Genomic DNA, 21,622 nt, shown 5'->3' on the forward strand with positions numbered 1-21,622 from the left:
TATAAAAACAAAATATTTAAATTAATTATAAAAAAATTGTTAATTAAGTTTATCATTTTACAGTTGATTCTTTATTCAAAATAATTTAAATATTTTCTTTCTCTTTCTAAATATATTTTTGTTTTTCTTATTATTTTAGAACTTATTTAAGCTTGTTTTATTCCTGAAAAATTAGTAGTCACCCTTAACACTTTAAGTTAAACACTACAATTTTTCATAATGTTACGAATAGAGTTTTTTTTTATATTATTAGGGTTTGCTAATTTTATTAGTGCCAAAAATGAAGATGTAATCTGTAAGTGAAATTTTAACACAGAAATAATGAAAAAGTAGTAGCTAACATATACTTACATTAATTTTTTTTATAAATATGATTGATTTTTATATAGTTAAAATGTGCGTGGCCGAAGAATATCTTGATGAATGTAAGGATTTCTTAGGACGATATTCAATAAAAGGTCCTAATCTAGAATGTATTGCTGGACGTGATCGTATTGATTGTTTAGAACTTATTCAAAAAAATGAAGCGCATATAATGGCTGTAGATCCTGAAGACGCATATTTAGCAGCAGAATTGGATAATCAGGCATTTAGAATTATTGGAGAACTTCGATATAAAGAGACTGGTATTTTATTATGAAATTTTCTTCACATTTTTTATGCAAATAAAATTTCAAAAGTACTAGGTTCTTACACTTATCTTCAACTTAGTATTCATAAGCATTATAAGAACTTTATGCTGTTATATTGTGGTACAAGTATTTAAAAGAAATTTTAATGAAACAACTGGCCTTTCACGATTTTTGAACTTATCATTGCAACATCCCTATTTTTTCTATAACTTCGAATTGAGGGATGCTATAAATAATTATAATTTTTCATATGAAATATTTAATATTTCATAATAGTTGTTAGTTACTTTGATTTCCAATATTATTGCAGATAAATTTGAGGATGAAGATCAGATTTTGATAAAAAAATCGTCAACAATTCAAAGTTTAAAAGATTTGAAAGGGTTGAAAGCCTGCTTCCCAAAATTCAATTCATACTATGGATACAGGGTTATTATTATAGTCTTCATAAATATTCAAGCAATTCAAGCAACTCTTATTTTAGATTCCAGTTTTTCATTTAAAACAACATGGTATATTAGAAGTTTCCCAGGATCCATCAGTTCCAGCTTACCAAAGAGAACTTAAAGCTTTATCCACATTTTTCGATCAGGCTTGTATTATTGGTCCTTATTCAGAAGATGAATCTGTCGATCAAAGATTGAGTAATATAAAAGTTTTTCTTATAATAAGAAAATTATTAATTAATTTTCCAAAATTTTAGAAAGAAAATATTCCAATTTATGTCAATTATGTGAAAATCCTGTTGATTGCAATGAAAATGATAAATACGCTGATTACGATGGTGCCATAAATTGTTTAGTTAATGGAGGAGGTGATGTTGCTTTTACTGGAAGAAATACAATCCGCAATTATTTTGGGGTACGCGAATCAATAATTTTTAATTAAGAAAATTTTAATTCTAAAAATTTTCTATCATTTAATAAATTTATAGCTTACTGGTGATGAAGAAAACGACAATGTTAATATAAATGATTACGAATATCTATGTGTTGATGGAACACGTCAACCGATTAATGGAACAGGATGTTCTTTAGCAAAAAAACCAAATAGAGCTTACATAACAAGAACAAATATAACGGAGGATTACGTTCTGCACATTCAATTAATATCACAATTAGAAGTATTCTTTAGGAATGCGATAAAACATATGAATACTGATGAAGCAAAAAAACTTTTAATTGTTGAAGGAATGAAATTTCATGAATTAGAAGATGTTGTAGAACCAAAAGATTATGTTAAAGAATTTGAAGATTTTATTGTACGGGATGAAAGCTACACTTATAAAGCAAAATTATGTGTAACTACGCATATTGAATTAGAAAAATGTGAAATGTTAGCGAAAGCTGCGCTGACAAGCGAAGTTCGACCAAAAATTGAATGCTATTTATCTGAAAAGAGTGACTGCGCTGCTGATGTAGCAAGTGATAATGCACATATAGCTGTTGTACCAGGTTACAATTGGGCAAGAGTTGAAAAGAAATATCCAAATTTGAAACGTATAGCATATGAAGGTTGGAATTTTAATGAGCCATATATTGCTATATTTACTGATTCACCATACCTTTTCAAGTTCAATGAACTTCCAATGTAAGTTTTGTAATTATTTTATAATAGAAATAAATTTAAAATTATATCACTTTTATATTTCATTCTTTAAATTTATGTTAAATTTTTTAGTAAAATTTTTTAAAAGTGTTTTCTTTAAAAATTAAGGGCCTATAAGTAAATTGAGAATATTTTGAAAAAATATCAAATTTTCTATTTTGAAAATTTTTATATGATTCTAGATTATTTCTATTAAATAATATTCATTTATATTTTGCATATGGCAAACGCCCTCAGTTTATTAACTAAATATGCTTGCATTTTTAATTATAGAAAATTTGATCATACTGATAAAAGAGCTCATAAAGCAGCATGTTTACTTCATTTGTCTCTTGGAGGAACACAAGAATGCGACAAATTAGATGGCAATATTACTGAAACAACTGAAAATTATATTCATGTGGTAGATGCAGCAGAAAGACATCTTTATGGTAAAGAAAAAATTTTATTATGTTTGGATGAAACACGATCACATAGGGGTGACTATTTTGCTTGTAATTTGGATCTATACTATCAAAATGCAATATACGTAAACGGAGAAAAAAGTCGAGCAGAAAGAGATAGTTTTAAAAATGCTCTTACAACCATTGGAAATATTTTTGGACATGAGGGCAACGAATTAGATGTTTTCGATTTATTTGGACAATTCAAAGGGAATGACGATGTCTTGTTTACGGTATACACATTAAAAAATATATACTTCAAACAAAGCTCATAGTATTAGTCATATCACTTTTTGATAATTTTAGGATTACACAATGCGCTTTGATGGAGTGGAAAATTTTGAAAAATTCGATGAAAAATACTATGACTTAATTATGAAAGTCCTACAATACAATTGGAAAGAAGATGATAGCACTAAATAAGTTACTAATAAAGGCAACTGAATGAATATAGAATAGAAGAAAAAAATATATTTTATTATAAATCTGGCGTCATTTGTATTCTGGCATGGTAATTTAATTATAAAATTAACCAAGAATGCTAATAATATCGAAGTGACTGCCGTTTTGCAACAAATATTTTAATTTTATTACAAGTAGCACATTGCTGGGACCCGTTGTTCAGATTTGCCAATCTATTGAGCTTTTTAATGTTCTTTTAAATTTTTTTTAATTTATTATTATGTAAAATATTTTATTCTAAACAGAAATTAATTCTGTTCTAATATTTTTTCAAAATTTATAAGAATTTCTTCATAAGAATTTTTATTTGAAGTAGTCGAGTAAAATAGCAACAGAAAATCATAATTAACATAACTTAAAGTTAACCCAATTAGGGTTAGGCATCGATTCTTAGATATTGAAAAGCGCTTAATCGGATGTCTTAACCGAATGAATGTTATCTTCAAAGTGTAACATTTCTTACAAAATCTTCAATTATCGCTCCAAATCACAAATTTTGGTGAATTTGGGCACTTCTTCAATAAAATTATGAGTTAAACATAAAATTTTCGTACTTAATTTTTCAAAATAAAGAATTATGTCCTATATATAAATGATTAGTATTCCCAAATTATGTTATACAAACACACGAACATGCAATAATACTCGTATGTATTTACTTGCATAGCTTAATAGTAAAATTGTTAACTTTGTAAGAAATTACTTAAAATGAAAATGTTTTAAAAAGTTTAAACAAAAACTGATGATTAACCCTGTCAACTCTACAATATAACCTGAACAAAAGTGACCGGACACTGTTATATATGACATCTGTCAAAAGAATTCTTAGAGCCGTTAGTACAAATTTTTTTATTTTTTAAATACTTTCGAAAATGTATAACAACCATAGAGGTTGCAACAATTTCTAGAGCCACAATAAAATTTTGCTGGAATAGCGGCCCACGCAACACACTCGTTTTTGCTATTCCCAAACGCAATTATTATGAACGTGATTTTCTAGAATTAATTATACAAAAAAGAATATTATTTATTTGATTGTATATTTTGTCATATTATTGAAAATCTTAAAAAGAAGTATTCCTTAATCTAATATTACAAAGTATATAAAGCAAGATAACAGTATCAATTAAAATGTTAAAATACAATTAAAGACCCAGCCAGACATACAATTTTAAGTTTTGCAATTACAGCCTGAATGTAAAATCGTTCCGCACACATCTAAGCAACTCAATTATTGCTTCAATTCAAATCGATTCGGTTAACTAAAAATTGCAATAAGTTTGTAAAAAATTACAAAATGTGGTTGTAATTCTTGTGCGTGCTTGAATATAAACTTATGGAATGAATGCAAACTATAAATCAAACAGTTACAAAACTAAAAATTGCATGTCCGAGCGAGTTCATATATTGTGTGAATTATCATAAAATGAAAAATTGGAAAAGCTATACACCATTTTTAAAATTAAATTTAACTAAAACTAAATATTCCACAAAAATTTGATCGTTATTATAAACAATGTATTCATTGTAATTCAATCTTGTATCTGTACTTTTATTTAGATCAAGTCTCCCTAATGGAATTTCAACATTATATTCGGTCTTGATATTTTCATTTTCTATATGCTGATATTTGCCAATTCCTTTAACACTGTTTGTACCACTTGGTAATGTATCAACATTAACACGTTCACTTCTAGTACGAACATATTCTTTTCCTAAAGCAACTTGAGCTAATATTAATATTCCGTATGGATTTGATACATCAGCTTTACAATATTGTGCAGCTTTAGTCACAACATCAGCAAAATATATTCCATCACCAAACATTTTTCCATTTACTTGAACATTACCTGGTGGCTTAATTGATAAACCTTGCATATTAAAAGGAGAATTCACAATACATAAAATATTAGATAAAATATGCACAATACTTATTTGCTAAAACTTACCTCTTGATAAAATTGAAGGATAATTTGTTAGTCTTGTACCATGCCACAATAGTTTTCGATTTCCGAGCTTTTTGTTTGGTTTAAAATCTTTCAAAGCTTCCATTCTACATGCTCTATAAATATGTTCAACTGAAAGTTTAAAATTGTGTGTTGGTCCATGAGTATTTTTAACATAAGTAAGAATTTTTGAATAGTTCGCATCAGTTTTTGGTAATAATCTAATCTTCGATTGAAGATGTTTCAAACGTAAGTATGCAAGTTTTTCATCGTTACCAAAATCTAAAAATTAGAAAAAATTTACTAATTCAATTTCCACACGCTTGTCCACCTTATTACATATAAGAAAAAATTTAAATGCAAATATTTTTACCATTTTGGAAAACTAATTTTAATATACGGATCATAGGTTCAGAAAGCTGTTTCCTATTTTGATTTGAAAAATTATTATTTTTTCCACTTGATTCAACAAAATTTTCTTCATTATTATTACGATATGATGCAGAGCTCGATGAAAGATGCGATAAATTTATTGATGAATGTTGACCAAATGTTGGGGAAGAAGTATTCGGTTCACATTTTATAAGAATGTTTTTAGTTCCACTTTTTATTGAAGAATATGAAAATTTCGGAGAAGAAGAATTACTGTTGTTCGTTGTGGGCAAAGAAGTAATTCCATTTTTTATTAAACAATATGAAGATCTTGGAGTAGAAGAATTACAGTTGCACGAATAAGTGGAATATCCGGTTCCAAATTTTACTAATGAAATTGAACTCTGCGGAGGATAACAATTGCGAAGGATTGTATTGGACGAAGAATTAGTTCCATTTCTTATTGAAGAATTTGAAGATTCCCGAGGAACAGAATTACTGTTGAACGTATTGGATGAAGAAGTACTTCCATTTTTTGTTGCAAAATTCGAAGTTTGAACAGGAGGGGAATAATTTCTTTTCTTCGGCTTGGGATTAGAATTAAGTCCATTTATTATTAAAGAATATGAAGATCTTGGAGGAGAAGAATCACTGTCGAATGCATTTGAATAAGAAGTGGTTCCATTTTCTGAAGATTCCGCTGAAGAAGAAGTAAAGTTGCTCTTCTTGGACGAAGAATTAGTTACATTTTTTATTGAAGAAAATGAATATTCCGCCGGAGAAGAATTACTGTTGAACGTGTTGGACGAAGAAGTAGTTTCATTTTTTATTGAAGAATTTGAAGATTCCGGAGAAGAAGAATTACTGTTGAATGCATTGGACGAAGAAGAACTTCTGCTTTTTATTGAAGAATTTGAAAATTCCGGAGGAGAAGAATTACTGTTGCATGCATTGAACGAAGAAGAACTTCTACTTTTTATTAAAGAATTTGAAAATTCCGGAGGAGAAGAATTACTGTTGAACGTCTTGTACGAAGAAGTAGTTCCATTTCTTATTGAAGAATTTAAAGATTCCGGAGAAGAAGAATTACTGTTGAACGTCTTGTACGAAGAAGTAGTTCCATTTTTTATTGAAGAATTTCCAGATTCCGGAGAAGAAGAATTACTGTTGTTCGTCGCGGGCAAAGAAGTAATTCCATTTTTTATTAAACAATATGAAGATCTTGGAGTAGAAGAATTACAGTTGCACGAATAAGTGGAATATCCGGCTCCAAATTTTACTAATGAAATTGAACTCTGCGGAGGATAACAATTGCGAAGGATTGTATTGGACGAAGAATTAGTTCCATTTCTTATTGAAGAATTTGAAGATTCCCGAGGAACAGAATTACTGTTGAACGTATTGGATGAAGAAGTACTTCCATTTTTTGTTGCAAAATTCGAAGTTTGAACAGGAGGGGAATAATTTCTTTTCTTCGGCTTGGGATTAGAATTAAGTCCATTTATTATTAAAGAATATGAAGATCTTGGAGGAGAAGAATCACTGTCGAATGCATTTGAATAAGAAGTGGTTCCATTTTCTGAAGATTCCGCTGAAGAAGAAGTAAAGTTGCTCTTCTTGGACGAAGAATTAGTTACATTTTTTATTGAAGAAAATGAATATTCCGCCGGAGAAGAATTACTGTTGAACGTGTTGGACGAAGAAGTAGTTTCATTTTTTATTGAAGAATTTGAAGATTCCGGAGAAGAAGAATTACTGTTGAATGCATTGGACGAAGAAGAACTTCTGCTTTTTATTGAAGAATTTGAAAATTCCGGAGGAGAAGAATTACTGTTGCATGCATTGGACGAAGAAGAACTTGTACTTTTTATTGAAGAATTTGAAGATTCCTGAAGAGCAGAATTACTGTTGAACGTGTTGGTCGAAGAAGTAGTTCCATTTTTTATTGAAGAATTTGAAGATTCCGGAGAAGAAGAATTACTGTTGAACGTGTTGGAAGAAGAAGTAGTTTCATTTTTTATTGAAGAATTTCCAGATTCCGGAGAAGAAGAATTACTGTTGTTCGTCGCGGGCAAAGAAGTAATTCCATTTTTTATTAAACAATATGAAGATCTTGGAGTAGAAGAATTACAGTTGCACGAATAAGTGGAATATCCGGCTCCAAATTTTACTAATGAAATAGAACTTTGCGGAGGATAACAATTGCGAAGGATTGTATTGGACGAAGAATTAGTTCCATTTCTTATTGAAGAATTTGAAGATTCCGGAGAAGAAGAATTACTGTTGAATGCATTGGACGAAGAAGAACTTCTGCTTTTTATTGAAGAATTTGAAAATTCCGGAGGAGAAGAATTACTGTTGCATGCATTGGACGAAGAAGAACTTCTACTTTTTATTGAAGAATTTGAAAATTCCGGAGGAGAAGAATTACTGTTGAACGTCTTGTACGAAGAAGTAGTTCCATTTTTTATTGAAGAATTTGAAGATTCCTGAAGAGCAGAATTACTGTTGAACGTGTTGGTCAAAGAAGTAGTTTCATTTTTTATTGAAGAATTTGAAGATTCCGGAGAAGAAGAATTACTGTTGAACGTCTTGTACGAAGAAGTAGTTCCATTTTTTATTGAAGAATTTGAAGATTCCTGAAGAGCAGAATTACTGTTGAACGTGTTGGTCGAAGAAGTAGTTCCATTTTTTATTGAAGAATTTGAAGATTCCGGAGAAGAAGAATTACTGTTGAACGTGTTGGAAGAAGAAGTAGTTTCATTTTTTATTGAAGAATTTCCAGATTCCGGAGAAGAAGAATTACTGTTGTTCGTCTTGGGCAAAGAAGTAATTCCATTTTTTATTAAACAATATGAAGATCTTGGAGTAGAAGAATTACAGTTGCACGAATAAGTGGAATATCCGGCTCCAAATTTTACTAATGAAATTGAACTCTGCGGAGGATAACAATTGCGAAGGATTGTATTGGACGAAGAATTAGTTCCATTTCTTATTGAAGAATTTGAAGATTCCCGAGGAACAGAATTACTGTTGAACGTATTGGATGAAGAAGTACTTCCATTTTTTGTTGCAAAATTCGAAGTTTGAACAGGAGGGGAATAATTTCTTTTCTTCGGCTTGGGATTAGAATTAAGTCCATTTATTATTAAAGAATATGAAGATCTTGGAGGAGAAGAATCACTGTCGAATGCATTTGAATAAGAAGTGGTTCCATTTTCTGAAGATTCCGCTGAAGAAGAAGTAAAGTTGCTCTTCTTGGACGAAGAATTAGTTACATTTTTTATTGAAGAAAATGAATATTCCGCCGGAGAAGAATTACTGTTGAACGTGTTGGACGAAGAAGTAGTTTCATTTTTTATTGAAGAATTTGAAGATTCCGGAGAAGAAGAATTACTGTTGAATGCATTGGACGAAGAAGAACTTCTGCTTTTTATTGAAGAATTTGAAAATTCCGGAGGAGAAGAATTACTGTTGAACGTCTTGTACGAAGAAGTAGTTCCATTTCTTATTGAAGAATTTGAAGACTCCGGAGAAGAAGAATTACTGTTGAACGTCTTGTACGAAGAAGTAGTTCCATTTTTTATTGAAGAATTTGAAGATTCCTGAAGAGCAGAATTACTGTTGAACGTGTTGGTCGAAGAAGTAGTTCCATTTTTTATTGAAGAATTTGAAGATTCCGGAGAAGAAGAATTACTGTTGAACGTGTTGGAAGAAGAAGTAGTTTCATTTTTTATTGAAGAATTTCCAGATTCCGGAGAAGAAGAATTACTGTTGTTCGTCGTGGGCAAAGAAGTAATTCCATTTTTTATTAAACAATATGTAGATCTTGGAGTAGAAGAATTACAGTTGCACGAATAAGTGGAATATCCGGCTCCAAATTTTACTAATGAAATTGAACTTTGCGGAGGATAACAATTGCGAAGGATTGTATTGGACGAAGAATTAGTTCCATTTCTTATTGAAGAATTTGAAGATTCCGGAGAAGAAGAATTACTGTTGAATGCATTGGACGAAGAAGAACTTCTGCTTTTTATTGAAGAATTTGAAAATTCCGGAGGAGAAGAATTACTGTTGCATGCATTGGACGAAGAAGAACTTCTACTTTTTATTGAAGAATTTGAAAATTCCGGAGGAGAAGAATTACTGTTGAACGTCTTGTACGAAGAAGTAGTTCCATTTTTTATTGAAGAATTTGAAGATTCCTGAAGAGCAGAATTACTGTTGAACGTGTTGGTCAAAGAAGTAGTTTCATTTTTTATTGAAGAATTTGAAGATTCCGGAGAAGAAGAATTACTGTTGAACGTGTTGGTCGAAGAAGTAGTTCCATTTTTTATTGAAGAATTTGAAGATTCCGGAGAAGAAGAATTACTGTTGAACGTGTTGGAAGAAGAAGTAGTTTCATTTTTTATTGAAGAATTTCCAGATTCCGGAGAAGAAGAATTACTGTTGTTCGTCTTGGGCAAAGAAGTAATTCCATTTTTTATTAAACAATATGAAGATCTTGGAGTAGAAGAATTACAGTTGCACGAATAAGTGGAATATCCGGCTCCAAATTTTACTAATGAAATTGAACTTTGCGGAGGATAACAATTGCGAAGGATTGTATTGGACGAAGAATTAGTTCCATTTCTTATTGAAGAATTTGAAGATTCCCGAGGAACAGAATTACTGTTGAACGTATTGGATGAAGAAGTAGTTCCGTTTCTTATTGCAAAATTCGAAGATTGAACATTAGGAGAATAATTTCTTTCCCTCGGCTTGGACTTAGAATTAAGTTCATTTATTATTAAAGAATATGAAGATCTTGGAGGAGAAGAATCACTGTCGAATGCATTTGAATAAGAAGTGGTTCCATTTTCTGAAGATTCTGCTGAAAAAGAAGTACTGTTGCTCTTCTTGGACGAAGAATTAGTTACATTTTTTATTGAAGAAAATGAATATTCCGCCAGAGAAGAATTATTGTTAGAGAAGAACGTGTTGGACGAAGAAGTAGTTTCATCTTTTATTGAAGAATTTGAAGATTCCGGAGAAGAAGTATTACTGTTGAATGCATTGGACGAAGAAGAACTTCTATTTTTAATTGAAGAACTTGAAGATTCCGCAGGAGAGGAATTACTGTTAAACGAATTGGACGAAGAAGTAGTTCCATTTTTTGGAGAACATGAAGATCCCGGCGAAGGAGAATAACTATTGAATTTGTTGGAAGAAGACTTAATTACAGTTCGAAAAAAATTTTGGAATTCTTCAAGAGTGTAAATTAAATCACTTAAACCCTCTGAATTTTGCCACTTCGCTATATTAGAAACTTTTTTACTGTCCTAAAAAAAAATTTTATTGAAATTGTATATTGATATTTGAATTGTATTTAAAATATAGATGTGGTGTGTGAATGATAAAAATATTGTGTCGGTAAGTGCGTTAAAATTGCATTTTTTAGGAACTGAAAATTAAATAAACTATTTTTAGCAACCTGTCGGTCTGTCGGTCTGTGTGTGCACACGTGTATCTAATGTTCTGCTGAACCGATTTTGATGAAATTTTATATGTAAGTTTATTTCCACTATGGCACAGATTGATCAACTTTTGGGATATATCAGGCCTCGGGAACTGCGCTTTTTAGCGGACCTGTTTTACATTTTTGACCATTTTAAAGAAAATATTCAACCGATTTACTTGAAATTTCATATGTAAGCTCAGCTCGACCGTCCGCGAAACCTCCTGACTTTTGGAAAAAATCAGGTGTCGGTAACTGGACGTTTACTACGGGCCAAATATACATTTTTGTGTATATAAAGAGAAATAATCAACCGATTTCATTGAAATTTAATATTTAATTTCTTCGTATTAAAACAATTAACATATAAATTTTTTGAAAAGATCAGGGCTCGAAAACTGATCTGCGGGCCGATTTTACATTTTTGACCATATCTACGGAACGAATTGATGGAATTTCTTGAAATTTAATATTTGAGTTCTGGTTGTTACCGAAACTAACTGGCGAGCATTTTAGAGAATTCGGGTAGCACAAAGCGAAAATCTACTAAGAGCCAAATTTACATTTTTCTAGGTATGTTAACTATAAACTTACTAATGTCCTAAAAATTGGAAAGAAGTATTTAGCAAACATTTTTATAATATTCTGTAACACTTTCACATAACTAGACAATACACATTGCGGTCAGTTATGTGCTGATCACATCAGATTTTTTTATTTTAATATCTTTCAAATTACATATTCTTAAATAATAGAAATTGATTCTGATCTTTCCATTTTGGTTATCTTTTTTATTCATTACAGTTCTATCATTTTATGGTTTTGGGTTGTAGTAAAAAGGATCTTAAAAGTGCAATAGGTTCGATTATACTGCAACAAATTTTTTTTATATGTTGACTTAAGAAGGAAGGCTTATTTAAGGGCTATTATCCATCGAATGAATTTCAAATTTAGAAATTAACACTGCATTAGTTTTTCTTAATTGGTGACGATAACTTATGTTTAAACTAAACATAACATGAACTTTCGTTTAAAGATTTATTTAAATTCACTTTTGATTTGAATTGCACGAAAAAAATTGTCACATTTCATCGCAAGAAATAATAAAATAAAAAAGAGAAAACAAAGAAAAGTGAATGTTATTGCAGTAGCATGAAAGTATTGTTATTATTTTTTTATAATTGTAAAGAATTTTAGGTTCTAAGAACTTATATTCTTTAGATAATAAAATAATCTTTTTTTTCATAGATATCAAAGTAAGCTTCTTCAATTGTTCCAATTTGCTTCCGTTATTGTATTTAAAACAGTAGCTAGTATGTAATTTCTCTTTTCATTTTCGTTAAGGAAAGCTATATGCGAAAAAATTCTTTTGATATTAACCTTTGTAATGTAAAGAGATTTCACGACATTAATATAAAAAAATTCTACTGTTTGCCACAATAGTTTTTTTTTTTTAAATTCACCTTGTGAACATTTGTATTTGAAATTTTATATACCAACATAAGCTTTAAATAAATTCAAGCAAGTACAAGCAAATTACAGCGTTACAGTGAATAATGTTAAATTGTAGCAAAAATAGGTAATTGCTGGTAAAACAACTGTTCTCACTCACTATCAAAATTCTCATGGTTTATTTTGAATAATATGTTACTTATGTATGAGTTTGTAGATTGTATGAATGGGGTATCAATGCACCGCGACCAGCATATTATAAGGATCTATTGTGCCTTGCTTATGAGAATTCTTTTGAAACATTTTCACCTACGATTTTTCGCATTTTAGTGCCAAATGGACAAACACAAAAATTCATATCTTTTGAAAATTATAGTTGAAAAAGCGAGACACAATCACGTTTTTAGACTTTATAGTGAATAATTTTTATTATTTTAAATTTTATTTTTGTTCACATCTTAAAACCAACTTACCATTTTTAAATTTTTATTTTATTTATTTCTTTATTCAACAAACACATTAAGAAATGCGGGAATATGAAAGTGGTAGTGGTATGAAAACTTCTCGGATATATTTCGCTTTCAAATAATTTTTTTACGATATCCAAACAGTTTCAAATGCTTTTTCAGACTAACTAAAACCTTGTAAATTTTAATTTATTATGAGCATGCAAGAGCCCTTATCTTATTTTATTATTATTATTGATAAAAAGAATTAATAGAGTGCTTATTGGCTATTACTTTTGCGGAGTACACTGTAAAAAAATAATTCAAACATTTGAAAAAATTGCATATAAAAGTTTTTTCAAGCTAAAAAATTTACAGAGGTAATGTTATTGAGAATGTTATCATCATCTGTAATTGCATCTGTAAAAATTAACATATATAATACTTTTAATAATAATTATTTATTTAATATTTTACAAGTATTCCTACTGCAATTGGTCATCAAACCTAAAATCTTTGAATGAGAAATCTATACCCCATAACACTGCTCTGTCATTGTATAAAAATAAGTTCATACAACTTCACAATAAAACTTTCAATTACGCACTTTTACTTTCTGGTTATACCCTGCACCTTCGTGAAGATTTGGTGGAATTTCATATTGCAAACTGTAACATTTGAAATTTAACCATAAAGATGTCTGAATGGTAAAGTTTTAGGTTTAATATTTAAAATTTTATTAATGAATAAAATTAAAATTGTATGAGTAGTTTAAAACTGAAACTTGTGATTTGAAAAAAACTTTAATTTATATTTATATTTTTCTCGTTCATTATTAAAGCCAAAAGAATTTCAAAACATTTTTCAAAATCCAAAATTTAAAGGTTCAAAACAAATGCTAAAAAAATTCCATTTTCTGAAGATTCCGCTGAAGAAGAAGTAAAGTTGCTCTTCTTGGACGAAGAATTAGTTACATTTTTTATTGAAGAAAATGAATATTCCGCCGGAGAAGAATTACTGTTGAACGTGTTGGACGAAGAAGTAGTTTCATTTTTTATTGAAGAATTTGAAGATTCCGGAGAAGAAGAATTACTGTTGAATGCATTGGACGAAGAAGAACTTCTGCTTTTTATTGAAGAATTTGAAAATTCCGGAGGAGAAGAATTACTGTTGAACGTCTTGTACGAAGAAGTAGTTCCATTTCTTATTGAAGAATTTGAAGACTCCGGAGAAGAAGAATTACTGTTGAACGTCTTGTACGAAGAAGTAGTTCCATTTTTTATTGAAGAATTTGAAGATTCCTGAAGAGCAGAATTACTGTTGAACGTGTTGGTCGAAGAAGTAGTTCCATTTTTTATTGAAGAATTTGAAGATTCCGGAGAAGAAGAATTACTGTTGAACGTGTTGGAAGAAGAAGTAGTTTCATTTTTTATTGAAGAATTTCCAGATTCCGGAGAAGAAGAATTACTGTTGTTCGTCGTGGGCAAAGAAGTAATTCCATTTTTTATTAAACAATATGTAGATCTTGGAGTAGAAGAATTACAGTTGCACGAATAAGTGGAATATCCGGCTCCAAATTTTACTAATGAAATTGAACTTTGCGGAGGATAACAATTGCGAAGGATTGTATTGGACGAAGAATTAGTTCCATTTCTTATTGAAGAATTTGAAGATTCCGGAGAAGAAGAATTACTGTTGAATGCATTGGACGAAGAAGAACTTCTGCTTTTTATTGAAGAATTTGAAAATTCCGGAGGAGAAGAATTACTGTTGCATGCATTGGACGAAGAAGAACTTCTACTTTTTATTGAAGAATTTGAAAATTCCGGAGGAGAAGAATTACTGTTGAACGTCTTGTACGAAGAAGTAGTTCCATTTTTTATTGAAGAATTTGAAGATTCCTGAAGAGCAGAATTACTGTTGAACGTGTTGGTCAAAGAAGTAGTTTCATTTTTTATTGAAGAATTTGAAGATTCCGGAGAAGAAGAATTACTGTTGAACGTGTTGGTCGAAGAAGTAGTTCCATTTTTTATTGAAGAATTTGAAGATTCCGGAGAAGAAGAATTACTGTTGAACGTGTTGGAAGAAGAAGTAGTTTCATTTTTTATTGAAGAATTTCCAGATTCCGGAGAAGAAGAATTACTGTTGTTCGTCTTGGGCAAAGAAGTAATTCCATTTTTTATTAAACAATATGAAGATCTTGGAGTAGAAGAATTACAGTTGCACGAATAAGTGGAATATCCGGCTCCAAATTTTACTAATGAAATTGAACTTTGCGGAGGATAACAATTGCGAAGGATTGTATTGGACGAAGAATTAGTTCCATTTCTTATTGAAGAATTTGAAGATTCCCGAGGAACAGAATTACTGTTGAACGTATTGGATGAAGAAATAGTTCCGTTTCTTATTGCAAAATTCGAAGATTGAACATTAGGAGAATAATTTCTTTCCCTCGGCTTGGACTTAGAATTAAGTTCATTTATTATTAAAGAATATGAAGATCTTGGAGGAGAAGAATCACTGTCGAATGCATTTGAATAAGAAGTGGTTCCATTTTCTGAAGATTCTGCTGAAAAAGAAGTACTGTTGCTCTTCTTGGACGAAGAATTAGTTACATTTTTTATTGAAGAAAATGAATATTCCGCCAGAGAAGAATTATTGTTAGAGAAGAACGTGTTGGACGAAGAAGTAGTTTCATCTTTTATTGAAGAATTTGAAGATTCCGGAGAAGAAGTATTACTGTTGAATGCATTGGACGAAGAAGAACTTCTATTTTTAATTGAAGAACTTGAAGATTCCGCAGGAGAGGAATTACTGTTAAACGAATTGGACGAAGAAGTAGTTCCATTTTTTGGAGAACATGAAGATCCCGGCGAAGGAGAATAACTATTGAATTTGTTGGAAGAAGACTTAATTACAGTTCGAAAAAAATTTTGGAATTCTTCAAGAGTGTAAATTAAATCACTTAAACCCTCTGAATTTTGCCACTTCGCTATATTAGAAACTTTTTTACTGTCCTAAAAAAAAATTTTATTGAAATTGTATATTGATATTTGAATTGTATTTAAAATATAGATGTGGTGTGTGAATGATAAAAATATTGTGTCGGTAAGTGCGTTAAAATTGCATTTTTTAGGAACTGAAAATTAAATAAACTATTTTTAGCAACCTGTCGGTCTGTCGGTCTGTGTGTGCACACGTGTATCTAATGTTCTGCTGAACCGATTTTGATGAAATTTTATATGTAAGTTTATTTCCACTATGGCACAGATTGATCAACTTTTGGGATATATCAGGCCTCGGGAACTGCGCTTTTTAGCGGACCTGTTTTACATTTTTGACCATTTTAAAGAAAATATTCAACCGATTTACTTGAAATTTCATATGTAAGCTCAGCTCGACCGTCCGCGAAACCTCCTGACTTTTGGAAAAAATCAGGTGTCGGTAACTGGACGTTTACTACGGGCCAAATATACATTTTTGTGTATATAAAGAGAAATAATCAACCGATTTCATTGAAATTTAATATTTAATTTCTTCGTATTAAAACAATTAACATATAAATTTTTTGAAAAGATCAGGGCTCGAAAACTGATCTGCGGGCCAATTTTACATTTTTGACCATATCTACGGAACGAATTGATGGAATTTCTTGAAATTTAATATTTGAGTTCTGGTTGTTACCGAAACTAACTGGCGAGCATTTTAGAGAATTCGGGTAGCACAAAGCGAAAATCTACTAAGAGCCAAATTTACATTTTTCTAGGTATGTTAACTATAAACTTACTAATGTCCTAAAAATTGGAAAGAAGTATTTAGCAAACATTTTTATAATATTCTGTAACACTTTCACATAACTAGACAATACACATTGCGGTCAGTTATGTGCTGATCACATCAGATTTTTTTATTTTAATATCTTTCAAATTACATATTCTTAAATAATAGAAATTGATTCTGATCTTTCCATTTTGGTTATCTTTTTTATTCATTACAGTTCTATCATTTTATGGTTTTGGGTTGTAGTAAAAAGGATCTTAAAAGTGCAATAGGTTCGATTATACTGCAACAAATTTTTTTTATATGTTGACTTAAGAAGGAAGGCTTATTTAAGGGCTATTATCCATCGAATGAATTTCAAATTTAGAAATTAACACTGCATTAGTTTTTCTTAATTGGTGACGATAACTTATGTTTAAACTAAACATAACATGAACTTTCGTTTAAAGATTTATTTAAATTCACTTTTGATTTGAATTGCACGAAAAAAATTGTCACATTTCATCGCAAGAAATAATAAAATAAAAAAGAGAAAACAAAGAAAAGTGAATGTTATTGCAGTAGCATGAAAGTATTGTTATTATTTTTTTATAATTGTAAAGAATTTTAGGTTCTAAGAACTTATATTCTTTAGATAATAAAATAATCTTTTTTTTCATAGATATCAAAGTAAGCTTCTTCAATTGTTCCAATTTGCTTCCGTTATTGTATTTAAAACAGTAGCTAGTATGTAATTTCTCTTTTCATTTTCGTTAAGGAAAGCTATATGCGAAAAAATTCTTTTGATATTAACCTTTGTAATGTAAAGAGATTTCACGACATTAATATAAAAAAATTCTACTGTTTGCCACAATAGTTTTTTTTTTTTAAATTCACCTTGTGAACATTTGTATTTGAAATTTTATATACCAACATAAGCTTTAAATAAATTCAAGCAAGTACAAGCAAATTACAGCGTTACAGTGAATAATGTTAAATTGTAGCAAAAATAGGTAATTGCTGGTAAAACAACTGTTCTCACTCACTATCAAAATTCTCATGGTTTATTTTGAATAATATGTTACTTATGTATGAGTTTGTAGATTGTATGAATGGCGTATCAATGCACCGCGACCAGCATATTATAAGGATCTATTGTGCCTTGCTTATGAGAATTCTTTTGAAACATTTTCACCTACGATTTTTCGCATTTTAGTGCCAAATGGACAAACACAAAAATTCATATCTTTTGAAAATTATAGTTGAAAAAGCGAGACACAATCACGTTTTTAGACTTTATAGTGAATAATTTTTATTATTTTAAATTTTATTTTTGTTCACATCTTAAAACCAACTTACCATTTTTAAATTTTTATTTTATTTATTTCTTTATTCAACAAACACATTAAGAAATGCGGGAATATGAAAGTGGTAGTGGTATGAAAACTTCTCGGATATATTTCGCTTTCAAATAATTTTTTTACGATATCCAAACAGTTTCAAATGCTTTTTCAGACTAACTAAAACCTTGTAAATTTTAATTTATTATGAGCATGCAAGAGCCCTTATCTTATTTTATTATTATTATTGATAAAAAGAATTAATAGAGTGCTTATTGGCTATTACTTTTGCGGAGTACACTGTAAAAAAATAATTCAAACATTTGAAAAAATTGCATATAAAAGTTTTTTCAAGCTAAAAAATTTACAGAGGTAATGTTATTGAGAATGTTATCATCATCTGTAATTGCATCTGTAAAAATTAACATATATAATACTTTTAATAATAATTATTTATTTAATATTTTACAAGTATTCCTACTGCAATTGGTCATCAAACCTAAAGTCTTTGAATGACAAATCTATACCCCATAACACTGCTCTGTCATTGTATAAAAATAAGTTCATACAACTTCACAATAAAACTTTCAATTACGCACTTTTACTTTCTGGTTATACCCTGCACCTTCGTGAAGATTTGGTGGAATTTCATATTGCAAACTGTAACATTTGAAATTTAACCATAAAGATGTCTGAATGGTAAAGTTTTAGGTTTAATATTTAAAATTTTATTAATGAATAAAATTAAAATTGTATGAGTAGTTTAAAACTGAAACTTGTGATTTGAAAAAAACTTTAATTTATATTTATATTTTTCTCGTTCATTATTAAAGCCAAAAGAATTTCAAAACATTTTTCAAAATCCAAAATTTAAAGGTTCAAAACAAATGCTAAAAAAATATACCTTCCATTTTTTACACTGTATAGGTTAAAAGATAGCGGCATATCTTAACGTTGTGATAATATTTACCATTGAAAGAAACTAGACTAGAAATACGTAGAATATTATTACCTATACAAATATTAGATACTTGTATAAGTAAATTGTACAATACTAAAAATTTAGTTTGTTACAATATTACAGGGTGTCTCGTATTTATGTGCATTGCTATATTATTATACTACTATAAATATCTTTAATAATTTTGTGTGTAACGGACGAACGGACGAACATCCCAGTTTTCTCATATTTTAATGCAACTTCAAAATTTATTAACTGAGCAATAAAGTATTTGTATATTCGTAAAACTCAGTGTTCATACGAAAACTTTACCCATATTAATGAGAGCCTGTATAATGGTATATAACAATGCACTTAGATACAAGACACTTTGCATATACAAATACTTGTGTGACAATAAGAACACTATAGAATAAACATACACAACTGCAATTGTGAAAGAATATATCAGAATAATATTTTTCATAAAGGGAATTACCCTTAATTTGGAGAAAAAAAATTTTTATTGTTATAGGTTGGTGGTGGAGGTTATAATTTCTCGATACCTACTTAACACCTGTACCTACTTACCTGGTATGTATGTTTTGCAACAAGATAAAAAAAAGCTCAATTGTATATTTGCATAAAATTTGGCATGACAAATTGAAATGTGAAATTTAAAATCTAAATTACCTATTTTTATTAATGTTCTACAAATATACATACATATATGCTTCTTGTATTATTTTTAAGGCACTTAGCTTATTCAAGCCACTTTCGTTTTTAATGGGTTAGTTTTAAATTGATAAACCAATCGTTACCAATTTACTATTTAGCGCCTGATTGTGTCAATTCAATTGCAACAAAACGCACGTACAGCTATGCGTACTTTGTCGCGCATATAACATCTTTCTGTATAAAACAGGATTTCTATTAAATTTACATAGCTCATGCATGATTTAACTGGTTCTTTAAAAAAAAAGACTAAAATCATTGAATGATAACTATTACTATAGAAGGTAAAACTGTGGCCAGCATCGTTGCTAAAGTTCGGAACTTTTTTTTTAAATGTTACGTTACGTCCGTAATTGTCCTTTCTGTTATCAAGTTAGAAGAATGCTAGTTCTGTTGTTAATTTTTGGTCACTAAGTTACTGTATCTTAAATATCCCCGAATAACATATTACACCTAATTTATTTACATTTAACCTCAAATTATTGAAGGAACACAATTAATACAAATTATTCGATCTATTTTGAAGCAATTGGGAATCTTTGGAAACAATAAAAGAAGTTGTACAGACTTTGTTGTATATTCTAATTCAACCATGAAATATTTTTGGTTAAATTTTAGAAGCTAACGTCCAGTAAGTAATAATTTTAAGACTTTTTTTGATCCTCTTAAAAGAACTTCAAGCAAATTAAGAAAATAATCCACATATTCTGCTAGTCGTATCGCATGCAAATGTTGCATGGGGTGATAGCATCTTACATCTTAGTCCTATAATAAAATGGAAAAGTCGACGAAGTTATTAGTTACAAAAATTATTTAATTAATTTTATAATAACAGTTTTGCGCTGTTACTTTTTACATCGATAATTCGGGATTTTTGTATTTTACAGAACAAATACGAAGAAATCGGAGAATAATTAAAAAGTAAAGGTTTTTCGGGATATTCCAAAAGATATAAGTAAGTTGATTTAAAGTTTCTCAAAAAAAATTTTGTAGCCAAATGTACACATAATTTTTTACAATGCTGCATGAAATTCCAAGTTTTAAAGGGTCAGTGCTGGGTCGTCTTATGACTTTATAAAATTACTTTAAAAAAGATCGGTATTAGTTGGTTATTGTTTAAGATTTTGTTTAAAACTTTGACCAAAATATTTTTGACTTCATTTTGAATTTTTTTTATGACATGACACGTCAACTGTCAGTGCTTCCAAATTAAAAATATTTCTTATTGCTGCTACATTTACATTTTATCGACTACCATGAGAGCCATATTAGAGTTTAGGCTATGTAATCGATTTTTATACCACGTTAGCGATACGAAATTTAGCATGCTTTTATGGTAGCCAAGATTGCTTAGTATTGAAAATTTTCTTAAAAAAGAAAATTGAAATTTCTGCACTTAAGTACAAATAGAAAAATCCTGCCTTAATCATAAATCGAACAATAATTAATATCCAGGTGGGCTTCTTCTAACAATATCGTATGAGTAGCTAGTTATCAGAATTGCCAACTCTTTTTTAATTTAAAGGCAAAAAAAAAAGTTATTTATTTTTAATTTGAATTTCTTTTGAAAAATATTTTTTCAGGTCATTATCAATTTTTAATTTGTTGTTATTTTTTTTTTATTATCTGTTTCTAATGACAATAAACTTAACGGAAGTCGCAATATACAATTATATGCGGGCTTTCATTAACGTTGCCAACTTAAAATCGTAATCACAATATTTTCATATTTTTCAAACTAAAGTTCAACATTTTTTAGTTTCTTAAAATGAAGCAGGAACTTTAAATGAAATTTTTTCAAAATAAAATATAAAGAGTCCCGAAAGTTCATATAGATATAGCGCAGATTTAAGTCAACATTTTCGTCTATGTGTAAGTCTCGCATTCTTTTATGGTTAAAAGAAATTTGAGTAGTCAGAAATCGGTTATTATAGAAACGTTTTAAACGTCATTTAACCTAGTCTATTTTCACATTAGTTTGAACTTTTCT

General features: G+C 29.4%; 3 protein-coding genes across 3 annotated transcripts; 1 reads left to right on the plus strand and 2 right to left on the minus strand.

Annotated features, from left to right (window-relative positions):
• Positions 1 to 394: 394 nt before the first annotated feature.
• Positions 395 to 3,106, plus strand: LOC129618923 (transferrin-like). The gene is made up of 7 exons (XM_055533953.1): positions 395 to 626; positions 943 to 1,061; positions 1,117 to 1,276; positions 1,336 to 1,493; positions 1,567 to 2,222; positions 2,514 to 2,916; positions 2,990 to 3,106. Exons 1-7 carry the CDS (start codon positions 395 to 397, stop codon positions 3,104 to 3,106), a joined length of 1,845 nt encoding a protein of 614 aa, XP_055389928.1.
• A 1,197-nt stretch (positions 3,107 to 4,303) lies between these two features.
• On the minus strand, positions 4,304 to 13,024 carry LOC129618748 (nuclear pore complex protein DDB_G0274915-like). Its single transcript, XM_055533711.1, has 4 exons — positions 12,886 to 13,024; positions 5,465 to 10,784; positions 5,095 to 5,373; positions 4,304 to 5,016 (listed from the first exon to the last, which is right to left on the minus strand). Exons 1-4 carry the CDS (start codon positions 12,886 to 12,888, stop codon positions 4,589 to 4,591), a joined length of 6,030 nt encoding a protein of 2,009 aa, XP_055389686.1. The 5' UTR covers positions 12,889 to 13,024; the 3' UTR covers positions 4,304 to 4,588.
• Positions 13,025 to 13,736: 712 nt separating this feature from the next.
• LOC129618925 (putative uncharacterized protein DDB_G0282133) lies at positions 13,737 to 18,118 on the minus strand. Its single transcript, XM_055533955.1, has 2 exons — positions 17,977 to 18,118; positions 13,737 to 15,875 (listed from the first exon to the last, which is right to left on the minus strand). Exons 1-2 carry the CDS (start codon positions 17,977 to 17,979, stop codon positions 13,737 to 13,739), a joined length of 2,142 nt encoding a protein of 713 aa, XP_055389930.1. The 5' UTR covers positions 17,980 to 18,118.
• Positions 18,119 to 21,622: the final 3,504 nt, after the last annotated feature.

Source organism: Condylostylus longicornis, unplaced genomic scaffold, assembly GCF_029603195.1.
Source record: "Condylostylus longicornis isolate FDR11 unplaced genomic scaffold, ASM2960319v2 ptg000010l, whole genome shotgun sequence".
Lineage (NCBI taxonomy): Eukaryota > Metazoa > Arthropoda > Insecta > Diptera > Dolichopodidae > Condylostylus > Condylostylus longicornis.